Source organism: Procambarus clarkii, chromosome 62 (assembly GCF_040958095.1).
Source record: "Procambarus clarkii isolate CNS0578487 chromosome 62, FALCON_Pclarkii_2.0, whole genome shotgun sequence".
Taxonomy (NCBI): domain Eukaryota; kingdom Metazoa; phylum Arthropoda; class Malacostraca; order Decapoda; family Cambaridae; genus Procambarus; species Procambarus clarkii.
In genome coordinates this window covers 31,187,370-31,203,044 of record NC_091211.1, presented here as the reverse complement: position 1 = coordinate 31,203,044, position 15,675 = coordinate 31,187,370, and the positions used below count along the sequence as shown (strand labels likewise).

At 48.8% G+C, this 15,675-nt stretch overlaps 1 protein-coding gene across 1 annotated transcript in view; it reads left to right on the top strand.

Annotated features, from left to right (window-relative positions):
- Positions 1–5,815: 5,815 nt before the first annotated feature.
- Positions 5,816–15,675, top strand: part of LOC138354407 (ribosome-binding protein 1-like) — a 14,211-nt gene continuing 4,351 nt past the window's right edge. The window contains exons 1-4 of the mRNA XM_069308596.1: positions 5,816–5,827; positions 5,866–6,892; positions 8,890–9,046; positions 9,441–9,896. Of these exons, the coding sequence (XP_069164697.1) occupies positions 5,816–5,827; positions 5,866–6,892; positions 8,890–9,046; positions 9,441–9,896 (1,652 nt within the window). The remainder of the gene's footprint in view (positions 5,828–5,865; positions 6,893–8,889; positions 9,047–9,440; positions 9,897–15,675) is intronic.

The window sequence follows — 15,675 nt, the reverse complement described above, 5'->3', positions numbered from 1 at the left end:
TACCTGCTGGCCTGTATGCCTGCTGGCCTGTATACCTGCTGGCCTGTATACCTGCTGGCCTGTATACCTGCTGGCCTGTATACCTGCTGGCCTGTATACCTGCTGGCCTGTATACCTGCTGGCCTGTATACCTGCTGGCCTGTATACCTGCTGGCCTGTATGCCTGCTGGCCTGTATACCTGCTGGCCTGTATACCTGCTGGCCTGTATACCTGCTGGCCTGTATACCTGCTGGCCTGTATGCCTGCTGGCCTGTATACCTGCTGGCCTGTATACCTGCTGGCCTGTATACCTGCTGGCCTGTATACCTGCTGGCCTGTATGCCTGCTGGCCTGTATACCTGCTGGCCTGTATACCTGCTGGCCTGTATACCTGCTGGCCTGTAACTCTCTGGTAATTTTAGCATACAGGTGTCTTAGGATAAGTTTGTTTACAAGCTGTCAATTATATATATTGACGGCAGGTGAGTCAATTATATATATTGACGGCAGGTGAGTCAATTATATATATTGACGGCAGGTGAGTCAATTATATATATTGACTGCAGGTGAGTCAATTATATATATTGACTGCAGGTGAGTCAATTATATATATTGACGGCAGGTGAGTCAATTATATATATTGACTGCAGGTGAGTCAATTATATATATTGACGGCAGGTGAGTCAATTATATATATTGACTGCAGGTGAGTCAATTATATATATTGACCGCAGGTGAGTCAATTATATATATTGACCGCAGGTGAGTCAATTATATATATTGACTGCAGGTGAGTCAATTATATATATTGACGGCAGGTGAGTCAATTATATATATTGACTGCAGGTGAGTCAATTATATATATTGACTGCAGGTGAGTCAATTATATATATTGACGGCAGGTGCGTCAATTATATATATTGACGGCAGGTGAGTCAATTATATATATTGACTGCAGGTGAGTCAATTATATATATTGACGGCAGGTGAGTCAATTATATATATTGACGGCAGGTGAGTCAATTATATATTTCCTTAATAGTATGAAAGATAGTTTTTCTAGATTTGCTGCTTCATTCTTTTGTAAAATAACACTTTTTTATGTATATTTGTGTTCCGCGGTCAACACCTTTTTGGGTCACTATTAATGGAGTGTGTTAGTGTGTGAGGCGCTCCTCCTCCCTGTGCCTCGAGTTGAGGGTCACTATTAATGGAGTGTGTTAGTGTGTGAGGCGCTCCTCCTCCCTGTGCCTCGAGTTGAGGGTCACTATTAATGGAGGGTGTTAGTGTGTGAGGCGCACCTCCTCCCTGTGCCTCGAGTTGATGGTCACTATTAATGGAGGGTGTTAGTGTGTGAGGCGCACCTCCTCCCTGTGCCTCGAGTTGATGCCTTGTTATTTGCTTTTTAATACATATGTGCTTCATAATCCTTGAAGAGCGCCACCACATGGCTGAGTGCACTCACTCCAGCCCTCGGCTCCTTGGGGCTTCAACATGTGCTTCATGGTTGTATGATGACTTCATGGTTGTATGATGACTTCATGGTTGTATGATGACTTCATGGTTGTAAGATGACTTCATGGTGGTATGATGACTTCATGGTGGTATGATGACTTTGTGGTGGTTAGATGACTTCATGGTTGTATGATGACTTCATGGTTGTATGATGACTTCATGGTTGTAAGATGATTTCATGGTTGTATGATGACTTCATGGTTGTATGATGACTTCATGGTTGTATGATGACTTCATGGTGGTAAGATGACTTCATGGTTGTATGATGACTTCATGGTTGTATGATGACTTCATGGTTGTAAGATGACTTCATGGTTGTAAGATGACTTCATGGTGGTAAGATGACTTCATGGTGGTAAGATGACTTCATGGTTGTAAGATGACTTCATGGTTGTATGATGACTTCATGGTGGTAAGATGACTTCATGGTTGTATGATGACTTCATGGTTGTAAGATGATTTCATGGTTGTATGATGATTTCATGGTTGTATGATGACTTCATGGTTGTATGATGACTTCATGGTTGTATGATGACTTCATGGTGGTAAGATGACTTCATGGTTGTATGATGACTTCATGGTTGTATGATGACTTCATGGTTGTAAGATGACTTCATGGTTGTAAGATGACTTCATGGTGGTAAGATGACTTCATGGTTGTAAGATGACTTCATGGTTGTATGATGACTTCATGGTGGTAAGATGACTTCATGGTTGTATGATGACTTCATGGTGGTAAGATGACTTCATGGTGGTAAGATGACTTCATGGTGGTAAGATGACTTCATGGTGGTAAGATGACTTCATGGTTGTAAGATGACTTCATGGTTGTATGATGACTTCATGGTGGTAAGATGACTTCATGGTTGTATGATGACTTCATGGTTGTAAGATGATTTCATGGTTGTATGATGACTTCATGGTTGTATGATGACTTCATGGTTGTATGATGACTTCATGGTTGTATGATGACTTCATGGTGGTAAGATGACTTCATGGTTGTATGATGACTTCATGGTTGTATGATGACTTCATGGTTGTAAGATGACTTCATGGTTGTAAGATGACTTCATGGTGGTAAGATGACTTCATGGTTGTAAGATGACTTCATGGTTGTATGATGACTTCATGGTGGTAAGATGACTTCATGGTTGTATGATGACTTCATGGTGGTAAGATGACTTCATGGTGGTAAGATGACTTCATGGTGGTAAGATGACTTCATGGTGGTAAGATGACTTCATGGTTGTAAGATGACTTCATGGTTGTATGATGACTTCATGGTGGTAAGATGACTTCATGGTTGTATGATGACTTCATGGTTGTAAGATGATTTCATGGTTGTATGATGACTTCATGGTTGTATGATGACTTCATGGTTGTATGATGACTTCATGGTGGTAAGATGACTTCATGGTTGTATGATGAATTCATGGTTGTATGATGACTTCATGGTTGTAAGATGACTTCATGGTTGTAAGATGACTTCATGGTTGTATGATGACTTCATGGTTGTATGATGACTTCATGGTTGTATGATGACTTCATGGTTGTATGATGACTTCATGGTGGTAAGATGACTTCATGGTTGTATGATGACTTCATGGTTGTAAGATGACTTCATGGTTGTAAGATGACTTCATGGTTGTAAGATGACTTCATGGTTGTAAGATGACTTCATGGTGGTAAGATGACTTCATGGTGGTAAGATGACTTCATGGTTGTAAGATGACTTCATGGTTGTATGATGACTTCATGGTGGTAAGATGACTTCATGGTTGTATGATGACTTCATGGTTGTATGATGACTTCATGGTGATAAGATGACTTCGTGGTTGTATGATGACTTCATGGTTGTATGATGACTTCATGGTTGTATGATGACTTCATGGTGGTAAGATGACTTCATGGTTGTAAGATGACTTCATGGTGGTATGATGACTTCATGGTTGTAAGATGACTTCATGGTTGTAAGATGACTTCATGGTTGTATGATGACTTCATGGTTGTATGATGACTTCATGGTGATAAGATGACTTCGTGGTTGTATGATGACTTCATGGTTGTATGATGACTTCATGGTGGTAAGATGACTTCGTGGTTGTATGACTTCATGGTGGTAAGATGACTTCATGGTTGTATGATGACTTCATGGTTGTATGATGACTTCATGGTGGTATGATGACTTCATGGTGGTATGATGACTTCATGGTGGTGTGATGACTTCATGGTTGTATGATGACTTCATGGTTGTATGATGACTTCATGGTTGTATGATGACTTCATGGTTGTAGGATGATTTCATGGTTGTATGATGACTTCATGGTTGTATGATGACTTCATGGTGGTCAGATGTCTCCATGGAAGTCATCTTCACCCACACAACCTTCCCTGCTAGGGGTGAGATGTGACATCAGCCTCACATCCTCCCGGACGTCTCGGGTCTTCACTGAAGTCAACCAAAATAGCTTGTGTACTCACCTAATTGTACTTGCCGGGGGGTTGAGCTCTGGCTCTTTGGTCCCGCCTCTAAACTGATGAAGTAAGGTGACTCCAGGTGACTCACTTTGAATTCCTCGTCTCCCTCTACGGTTGACCTGTTGGGATGACGTGTATATAGCTCCCTTCTCCTCGGGTAATCTGTCTGTCAGTGTGAGATAATCTGTATACTTTTATGCTGAACTCTGATATTACTTCCCAGTTTGTAACGTTTATCCATGTTACTGTTATCGGATGGGTTGATATCCAGCAACACAAGGATGGGTTGATATCCAGCAACACAAGGATGGGTTGATATCCAGCAACACAAGGATGGGTTGATATCCAGCAACACAAGGATGGGTTGATATCCAGCAACACAAGGATGGGTTGATATCCAGCAACACAAGGATGGGTTGATATCCAGCAACACAAGGATGGGTTGATATCCAGCAACACAAGGATGGGTTGATATCCAGCAACACAAGGATGAGTTGATATCCAGCAACACAAGGATGGGCTGATATCCAGCAACACATGGATGGGCTGATATCCAGCAACACAAGGATGGGTTGATATCCAGCAACACAAGGATGGGTTGATATCCAGCAACACAAGGATGGGTTGATATCCAGCAACACAAGGATGAGTTGATATCCAGCAACACAAGGATGGGCTGATATCCAGCAACACAAGGATGGGCTGATATCCAGCAACACAAGGATGGGTTGATATCCAGCAACACAAGGATGGGTTGATATCCAGCAACACAAGGATGGGTTGATATCCAGCAACACAAGGATGGGTTGATATCCAGCAACACAAGGATGAGTTGATATCCAGCAACACAAGGATGGGCTGATATCCAGCAACACAAGGATGGGCTGATATCCAGCAACTGAAGGATGGGTTGATATCCAGCAACACAAGGATGGGTTGATATCCAGCAACACAAGGATGGGTTGATATCCAGCAACACAAGGATGAGTTGATATCCAGCAACACAAGGATGGGCTGATATCCAGCAACACAAGGATGAGTTGATATCCAGCAACACAAGGATGGGTTGATATCCAGCAACACAAGGATGGGTTGATATCCAGCAACACAAGGATGGGTTGATATCCAGCAACACAAGGATGGGTTGATATCCAGCAACACAAGGATGGGCTGATATCCAGCAACACAAGGATGGGTTGATATCCAGCAACACAAGGATGGGTTGATATCCAGCAACACAAGGATGAGTTGATATCCAGCAACAGAGTAGTGATGAGTTGATCCGTACGCAGCAACACAAGGATGAGTTGATCCGTACGCAGCAACACAAGGATGAGTTGATCCGTACGCAGCAACACAAGGATGAGTTGATCCGTACGCAGCAACACAAGGATGAGTTGATCCGTACGCAGCAACACAAGGATGAGCTCATCCGTACGCAGCAACACAAGGATGAGCTCATCCGTACGCAGCAACGCAAGGATGAGCTCATCCGTACGCAGCAACGCAAGGATGAGCTCATCCGTACGCAGCAACGCAAGGATGAGCTCATCCGTACGCAGCAACGCAAGGATGAGCTCATCCGTACGCAGCAACACAAGGATGAGTTGATCCGTACGCAGCAACACAAGGATGAGCTGATCCGTACGCAGCAACACAAGGATGAGCTGATCCGTACGCAGCAACACAAGGATGAGCTGATCCGTACGCAGCAACACAAGGATGAGCTCATCCGTACGCAGCAACACAAGGATGAGCTCATCCGTACGCAGCAACACAAGGATGAGCTCATCCGTACGCAGCAACACAAGGATTAGCTCATCCGTACGCAGCAACACAAGGATGAGCTCATCCGTACGCAGCAACACAAGGATGAGTTGATCCGTACGCAGCAACACAAGGATGAGCTGATCCGTACGCAGCAACACAAGGATGAGCTGATCCGTACGCAGCAACACAAGGATGAGCTGATCCGTACGCAGCAACACAAGGATGAGCTGATCCGTACGCAGCAACACAAGGATGAGCTCATCCGTACGCAGCAACACAAGGATGAGCTCATCCGTACGCAGCAACACAAGGATGAGCTCATCCGTACGCAGCAACACAAGGATGAGCTCATCCGTACGCAGCAACACAAGGATGAGCTCATCCGTACGCAGCAACACAAGGATGAGCTGATCCGTACGCAGCAACACAAGGATGAGCTCATCCGTACGCAGCAACACAAGGATGAGCTCATCCGTACGCAGCAACACAAGGATGAGCTCATCCGTACGCAGCAACACAAGGATGAGCTGATCCGTACGCAGCAACACAAGGATGAGCTCATCCGTACGCAGCAACACAAGGATGAGCTCATCCGTACGCAGCAACACAAGGATGAGCTCATCCGTACGCAGCAACACAAGGATGAGCTCATCCGTACGCAGCAACACAAGGATGAGCTCATCCGTACGCAGCAACACAAGGATGAGCTGATCCGTACGCAGCAACGCAAGGATGAGCTCATCCGTACGCAGCAACACAAGGATGAGCTGATCCGTACGCAGCAACGCAAGGATGAGCTCATCCGTACGCAGCAACACAAGGATGAGCTCATCCGTACGCAGCAACGCAAGGATGAGCTCATCCGTACGCAGCAACACAAGGATGAGCTCATCCGTACGCAGCAACACAAGGATGAGCTCATCCGTACGCAGCAACACAAGGATGAGCTCATCCGTACGCAGCAACGCAAGGATGAGCTCATCCGTACGCAGCAACACAAGGATGAGCTCATCCGTACGCAGCAACACAAGGATGAGCTCATCCGTACGCAGCAACACAAGGATGAGCTCATCCGTACGCAGCAACACAAGGATGAGCTCATCCGTACGCAGCAACACAAGGATGAGCTCATCCGTACGCAGCAACAGCGTACTAAAACACAATAATTTCTGAACGTCAGCCAGAGTGAGGAGAGCGTGTCTGGGAAGAAACAGGACTGAGGTTCGAGGCTCTTCACTGTGAGTCTACAGCCAGGATCACGTGATGCAGAGGCACACGTCCTCTCCTCTGGCTTCCCCAACCAGGGGGGGTAAAGTTGTTGGCTTCCACAACCAGGAGGGTAAAGTTGTTGGCTTCCACAACCAGGGGGGGGTAAAGTTGTTGGCTTCCACAACCAGGGGGGTAAAGTTGTTGGCTTCCACAACCAGGGGGGTAAAGTTGTTGGCTTCCACAACCAGGGGGGTAAAGTTGTTGGCTTCCACAACCAGGGGGGTAAAGTTGTTGGCTTCCACAACCAGAAGGGGTAAAGTTGTTGGCTTCCACAACCAGAAGGGTAAAGTTGTTGGCTTCCACAACCAGGAGGGGTAAAGTTGTTGGCTTCCATAACCAGGAGGGGTAAAGTTGTTGGCTTCCACAAGCAGGAGGGTAAAGTTGTTGGATTCCACAACCAGGGGGGGGTAAAGTTGTTGGCTTCCATAACCAGGAGGGGTAAAGTTGTTGGCTTCCACAACCAGGAAGGTAAAGTTGTTGGCTTCGACAACCAGGAGGGGTAAAGTTGTTGGCTTCCACAACCAGGAAGGTAAAGTTGTTGGCTTCCACAACCAGGAGGGGTAAAGTTGTTGGCTTCCCCAACCAGGAGGGTAAAGTTGTTGGCTTCCACAACCAGGGGGGGGTAAAGTTGTTGGCTTCCACAACCAGGGGGGGTAAAGTTGTTGGCTTCCACAACCAGGAGGGTAAAGTTGTTGGCTTCCACAACCAGGAGGGGTAAAGTTGTTGGCTTCCACAACCAGGGGGGGTAAAGTTGTTGGCTTCCACAACCAGGGGGGGTAAAGTTGTTTGCTTCCACAACCAGGAGGGTAAAGTTGTTGGCTTTCACAACCAGGAGGAGTAAAGTTGTTGGCTTCAACAACCAGGAGGGGTAAAGTTGTTGGCTTCCACAACCAGAAGGGGTAAAGTTGTTGGCTTCCACAACCAGAAGGGTAAAGTTGTTGGCTTCCACAACCAGGAGGGGTAAAGTTGTTGGCTTCCATAACCAGGAGGGGTAAAGTTGTTGGCTTCCACAAGCAGGAGGGTAAAATTGTTGGCTTCCACAACCAGGAGGGGTAAAGTTGTTGGCTTCCACAACCAGGAGGGTAAAGTTGTTGGCTTCCACAACCAGGAGGGATAAAGTTGTTGGCTTCCATAACCAGGAGGGGTAAAGTTGTAGGCTTCCACAACCAGGAGGGTAAAGTTGTTGGTTTCCACAACCAGGAGGGGAAAAGTTGTTGGCTTCCACAACCAGGGGGGGTAAAGTTGTTGGCTTCCACAACCAGGAGGGGTAAAGTTGTTGGCTTCCACAACCAGGGGGGGTAAAGTTGTTGGCTTCCACAACCAGGAGGGGTAAAGTTGCTGGCTTCCATAACCAGGAGGGTAAAGTTGTTGGCTTCCACAAGCAGGAGGGTAAAGTTGTTGGCTTCCACAACCAGGAGGGGTAAAGTTGTTGGCTTCCACAACCAGGAGGGGTAAAGTTGTTGGCTTCCACAACCAGGAGCGTAAAGTTGTTTGCTTCCACAACCAAGGGGGGTAAAGTTGTTGGCTTCCACAACCAGGGGGAGTAAAGTTGTTGGCTTCCACAACCAGGAGGAGTAAAGTTGTTGGCTTCCACAACCAGGAGGGGTAAAGTTGTTGGCTTCCACAACCAGGAGGGGTAAAGTTGTTGGCTTCCACAAGCAGGAGGGTAAAGTTGTTGGCTTCCACAACCAGGAGGGGTAAAGTTGTTGACTTCCACAACCAGGAGGGGTTAAGTTGTTGGCTTCCGCAACCAGAGGGGGTAAAGTTGTTGGCTTCCACAACCAGGGGGGGTAAAGTTGTTGGCTTCCACAACCAAGAGGGGTAAAGTTGTTGGCTTCCACAAGCAGGAGGGTAAAGTTGTTGGCTTCCACAACCAGGAGGGGTAAAGTTGTTGGCTTCCACAACCAGGAGGTGTAAAGTTGTTGGCTTCCACAAGCAGGAGGGTAAAGTTGTTGGCTTCCACAAGCAGGAGGGTAAAGTTGTTGGCTTCCACAAGCAGGAGGGTAAAGTTGTTGGCTTCCGCAACCAGGAGGGGTTAAGTTGTTGGCATCCACAACCAGGAGGGGTAAAGTTGTTGGCTTCCACAACCAGGAGGGTAAAGTTGTTTGCTTCCACAACCAGGGGGGTAAAGTTGTTGGCTTCCACAACAAGGGGGTGTAAAGTTGTTGGCTTGCACAACCAGGAGGGGTAAAGTTGTTGGCTTCCACAACCAGGGGGGGTAAAGTTGTTGGCTTCCACAACCAGGGAGGGTAAAGTTGTTGGCTTCCACAACCATGGGGGGGTAAAGTTGTTGGCTTCCACAACCAGGAGGGTAAAGTTGTTGGCTTCCACAACCAGGAGGGTAAAGTTGTTGGCTTCCACAACCAGGGAGGGTAAAGTTGTTAGCTTCCACAACCAGGAGAGTAAAGTTGTTGACTTCCACAACCAGGAGGGGTAAAGTTGTTGACTTCCACAACCAGGAGAGTAAAGTTGTTGACTTCCACAACCAGGGGAGTAAAGTTGTTGACTTCCACAACCAGGAGAGTAAAGTTGTTGACTTCCACAACCAGGGGAGTAAAGGTGTTGACTTCCACAACCAGGGGAGTAAAGGTGTTGACTTCCACAACCAGGGGAGTAAAGTTGTTGACTTCCACAACCAGGAGAGTAAAGGTGTTGGCTTCCACAACCAGGAGAGTAAAGTTGTTGACTTCCACAAGCAGGAGGATAAAGTTGTTAGCTTCCACAACCAGGAGGGTAAAGTTGTTGGCTTCCACAACCAGGAGGGTAAAGTTGTTGGCTTCCACAACCAGGAGGGTAAAGTTGTTGACTTCCACAACCAGGAGAGTAAAGTTGTTGACTTCTACAACCAGGAGAGTAAAGTTGTTGACTTCCACAACCAGGAGGGGTAAAGTTGTTGACTTCCACAAGCAGGAGGGTAAAGTTGTTGACTTCCACAACCAGGAGGGTAAAGTTGTTGGCTTCCACAACCAGGAGGGAAAAGTTGTTGGCTTCCACAACCAGGAGGGTAAAGTTGTTGACTTCCACAACCAGGAGAGTAAAGTTGTTGACTTCCACAACAAGGAGAGTAAAGTTGTTGGCTTCCACAACCAGGGGGGGTAAAGTTGTTGACTTCCACAACCAGGAGGGTAAAGTTGTTGGCTTCCACAACCAGGGGGGGTAAAGTTGTTGGCTTCCACAACCAGGGGGGGTAAAGTTGTTGGCTTCCACAACCAGGAGAGGTAAAGTTGTTGGCTTCCACAACCAGGGGGGCTAAAAATGTTGGCTTCCACAACCAGGAGAGTAAAGTTGTTGACTTCCACAACCAGGGGAGGTAAAGTTGTTGGCTTCCACAACCAGGAGAGTAAAGTTGTTGACTTCCACAACCAGGGGAGGTAAAGTTGTTGGCTTCCACAACCAGGATGGGTAAAGTTGTTGGCTTCCACAACCAGGGGGGGTAAAGTTGTTGGCTTCCACAACCAGGGGGGTAAAGTTGTTGGCTTCCACAACCAGGAGGGGTAAAGTTGTTGGCTTCCACAACCAGGAGGGGTAAAGTTGTTGGCTTCCACAAGCAGGAGGGTAAAGTTGTTGGCTTCCACAACCAGGAGGGGTAAAGTTGTTGGCTTCCACAACCAGGAGGGGTAAAGTTGTTGGCTTCCACAACCAGGATGGGTAAAGTTGTTGGGTTCCACAACCAGGGGGGGTAAAGTTGTTGGCTTCCACAACCAGGAGGGGTAAAGTTGTTGGCTTCCACAACCAGGAGGGGTAAAGTTGTTGGATTCCACAACCAGGAGGGGTAAAGTTGTTGGGTTCCACAACCAGGGGGGGTAAAGTTGTTGGCTTCCACAACCAGGGGGGGTAAAGTTGTTGGCTTCCACAACCAGGAGGGGTAAAGTTGTTGGCTTCCACAACAAGGAGGGGTAAAGTTGTTGGCTTCCACAACCAGGAGGGGTAAAGTTGTTGGCTTCCACAAGCAGGAGGGTAAAGTTGTTGGCTTCCACAACCAGGATGGATAAAGTTGTTGGGTTCCACAACCAGGGGGGGTAAAGTTGTTGGCTTCCACAACCAGGGGGGGGTAAAGTTGTTGGCTTCCACAACCAGGAGGGGTAAAGTTGTTGGCTTCCACAAGCAGGAGGGTAAAGTTGTTGGCTTCCACAAGCAGGAGGGTAAAGTTGTTGGCTTCCAGGGGGGAGGAGGAAGGATGGATAAAGAGGGGAGGAGGAAAGATGGATAAAGAGGGGAGGAGGAAGGATAGATAAAGAGGGGAGGAGGAAGGATAGATAAAGAGGGGAGGAGTAAGGATGGATATAGAGGGGAGGAGGAAGGATAGATAAAGAGGGGAGGAGTAAGGATGGATAAAGAGGGGAGGAGGAAGGATGAATAAAGAGGGGAGGAGGAAGGATAGATAAAGAGGGGAGGAGTAAGGATAGATAAAGAGGGGAGGAGTAAGGATAGATAAAGAGGGGAGGAGTAAGGATAGATAAAGAGGGGAGGAGGAAGGATGGATAAAGAGGGGACGAAAGCTTGAAAAACTTATTACATGTATTTTTATTAATTTAGGAATTTCACAATAAGTTATTTTTTTTATTTTTAATCAACATGTTGTTAATTTCACTGACCCCGACCTGTAGCTACACTGACCATGACCTGTAGTTACACTGACCCCGACCTGTAGCTACACTGACCATGACCTGTAGTTACACTGACCCCGACCTGTAGCTACACTGACCATGACCTGTAGCTACACTGACCCCGACCTGTGGCTACACTGACCCCGACCTGTAGCTACACTGACCCCGACTTGTAGCTACACTGACCCGACCTGTAGCTACACTGACTCCGACCTGTAGCAACACTGACTCCGACCTGTAGCTACACTGACCCGACCTGTGGCTACACTGACCCCGACCTGTAGCTACACTGACCCCGACCTGTAGCTACACTGACCCCGACCTATAGCTACACTGACCCCGACCTGTAGCTACACTGACCCCGACTTGTAGCTACACTGACCCCGACCTGTAGCTACACTGACCCCGACCTGTGGCTACACTGACCCCGACCTGTAGCTACACTGACCCCGACCTGTAGCTACACTGACCCCGACCTGTAGCTACACTGACCCCGACCTGTAGCTACGCTGACCCCGACCTGTAGCTACGCTGACCCCGACCTGTAGATACGCTGACCCCGACCTGTAGCTACTCTGACCCCGACCTGTAGCTACACTGACCCCGACCTGTAGCTACGCTGACCCCGACCTGTAGCTACGCTGACCCCGACCTGTAGCTACGCTGACCCCGACCTGTAGCTACACTGACCCCGACGTGTAGCTACACTGACCCGACCTGTGGCTACACTGACCCCGACCTGTAGCTACACTGACCCCGACCTGTAGCTACACTGACCCGACCTGTGGCTACAGTGACCCCGACCTGTGGCTACAGTGACCCCGACCTGTGGCTACAGTGACCCCGACCTGTGGGTACACTGACCCCTGATCTGTAGCTACACTGACCACGACCTGTAGCTAGACTGACCCCGACCTGTAGCTACACTGACCCCGACCTGTAGCTACACTGACCCCGAACTGTAGCTACGCTGACCCCGACCTGTAGCTACGCTGACCCCGACCTGTAGCTACGCTGACCCCGACCTGTAGCTACGCTGACCCCGACCTGTAGCTACGCTGACCCCGACCTGTAGCTACGCTGACCCCGACCTGTAGCTGCGCTGACCCCGACCTGTAGCTACGCTGACCCCGACCTGTAGCTACGCTGACCCCGACCTGTAGCTACACTGACCCCGACCTGTAGCTACACTGACCCCGACCTGTAGCTACACTGACCCCGACCTGTAGCTACGCTGACCCCGACCTGTAGCTACACTGACCCCGACCTGTAACTACACTGACCCCGATCTGTAGCTACACTGACCCCGACCTGTAGCTACACTGACCCTGACCTGTAGCCCATTACTACGGAAAATTAAAGTTCAGTTGGGGAGAGGGAGAGGGAGAGAGGGTGAGAGGGAGAGAGGGTGAGAGGGAGAGAGGGTGAGAGGGTGAGAGGGAGAGAGGGAGAGAGGGAGAGAGGGTGAGAGGGAGAGAGGGTGAGAGGGAGAGAGGGTGAGAGGGTGAGAGGGAGAGAGGGTGAGAGGGAGAGAGGGAGAGAGGGAGAGAGGGTGAGAGGGTGAGAGGGAGAGAGGGAGAGAGGGAGAGAGGGAGAGAGGGAGAGAGGGTGAGAGGGAGAGAGGGAGAGAGGGATAGAGGGTGAGAGGGAGAGAGGGAGAGAGGGAGAGAGGGAGAGAGGGAGAGAGGGAGAGAGGGAGAGAGGGTGAGAGGGTGGGAGGGTGAGAGGGTGGGAGGGTGGAGGGTGAGAGGGAGAGAGGGAGAGAGGGAGAGAGGGAGAGAGGGTGAGAGGGTGGGAGGGTGAGAGGGTGGGAGGGTGGGAGGGTGAGAGGGAGAGAGGGTGAGAGGGAGAGAGGGTGAGAGGGAGAGAGGGTGAGAGGGAGAGAAGGGAGAGGGAGAGGGAGAGGGTGAGAGGGAGGGAGGGGGAAGGAAGAGGGGATGGAGTTAAATGCTTCACATATATACATCATTCATATATTCATTATTAAGAAAATGTGTTTCTCACACTGATAAACAAATTAGATAACATGATAAGAGATGGGGATAGATATCTATATAAGAGGATATCTGTCTGTGTGTCTGTGGAAGCTTCCAGGCCAGACGCTTCGGGCAAGTCTCACACAACTTTGCAGGATGACAAATGCGTGGTACGAAACCTTGGTAGGCCAGTCAGAGCTTGACCCATTAAGAAATATTGTCTGCTGTCTTGTTTTTTCCCTGAAAAAATAGGAAAAAGAGGATTTGTGTTCGTAGGATTTTTAGCAGTTTCACTTGTTTACAATATGAAATTTTCCGAGAGAGACAGAGAGAGAGAGATGGAGACAGGGAGAAGAGGAGGGAAGAGAGGGAGGAGAGAGAATAAAGTAGAGGGGGAAGGTGCGTGAATGTTAGGGGGAACAGGAGGAGAACAGAAGAGAAGGTGAAGTAGATGGGAGACAGAGCACATACACACTTTCTATTTTATTAACATTATCAGACGTACAGATGAACAGGCTTACCACCTCTCCCACCCCTCTCCCCCTCCCCCTCACTTCTCCCTCCCCCCCCCCCCCTCTCCCCCCTCCCTCTCCCCCCCTCCCTCTCCCCCTCCCTCACCCTTCCCACAGGAGGTAATAAAGGTAGGAGACAAGAGAGGGCGCTGACAGGACGTGAGGGAGCCCCCACTCCTCGTCTCCTCATTGACTCCTCAACAACTTTTCTTCAGCGGGTCACCTACAGTGACGGGCGGAGGTGTCTCCTGGCGGTGGTGAGGTGGTGGCAGCAACAGTGCCGGAGATGGCTGCAGTAACAGTGCCCCAGGGAATAACAGCAGCAACAGTGCCCCAGGGAATAACAGCAGCAACAGTGCCCCAGGGAATAACAGCAGCAACAGTGCCCCAGGGAATAACAGCAACAACAGTGCCCCAGGGAATAACAGCAGCAACAGTGCCCCAGGGTGATGGCAGCAGCAACAGTGCCCCAGGGAATAACAGCAGCAACAGTGCCCCAGGGAATAACAGCAGCAACAGTGCCCCAGGGAATAACAGCAGCAACAGTGCCCCAGGGTGATGGCAGCAGCAGTGACAGTAGTGGCGGCACTGCACACCTGCCCACCTTCCCGGACTCGGGTCCACAAATCAACAAAGCCGGCCATATTGCTACATATATTTTACCAACACTTTCGTAACGTTCGATCAGGTAAAGGTGTGTTCCGGGAAGACTGGTGGTTGACGCGTGCTGGCGGGATGATCACCCGTGCTCCCATAACTCACACCTCCCACTCACTAAACACGAATAAAAATGTTATATTCCATGGAGGGAAATATAATTATTGAGAATTTCTTATCTTATTGATAAGTTATCGATGAAGCCGCTGTAAGACTGCATCTATAGGAGCTGCAGCTCTTTGGTCCCGCCTCTCGGCTGTTATTCAACTGGTCTAATGGTCTCTGAGCCTACTAGGCTCTGTCATATATGTTTGAAACTGTGTTTGGAGTCTGGTGTGTGTGTGGCCTTGGCCTCAATCACCAGCGCTTGAGTGGGAGCTTACATTAATGTGCAAACCTTGGCCTCAATCACCAGCGCTTGAGTGGGAGCTTACATTAATGTGCAAACCTTGGCCTCAATCACCAGCGCTTGAGTGGGAGCTTACATTAATGTGCAAACCTTGGCCTCAATCACCAGCGCTTGAGTGGGAGCTAACATTAATGTGCAAACCTTGGCTTCAATCACCAGCGCTTGAGTGGGAGCTAACATTAATGTGCAAACCTTGGCTTCAATCACCAGCGCTTGAGTGGGAGCTTACATTAATGTGCAAACCTTGGCTTCAATCACCAGCGCTTGAGTGGGAGCTTACATTAATGTGCAAACCTTGGCCCCAATCACCAGCGCTTGAGTGGGAGCTTACATTAATGTGCAAACCTTGGCCCCAATCACCAGCGCTTGAGTGGGAGCTAACATTAATGTGCAAACCTTGGCCCCAATCACCAGCGCTTGAGTGGGAGCTTACATTAATGTGCAAACCTTGGCCCCAATCACCAGCGCTTGAGTGGGAGCTAACATTAATGTGCAAACCTTG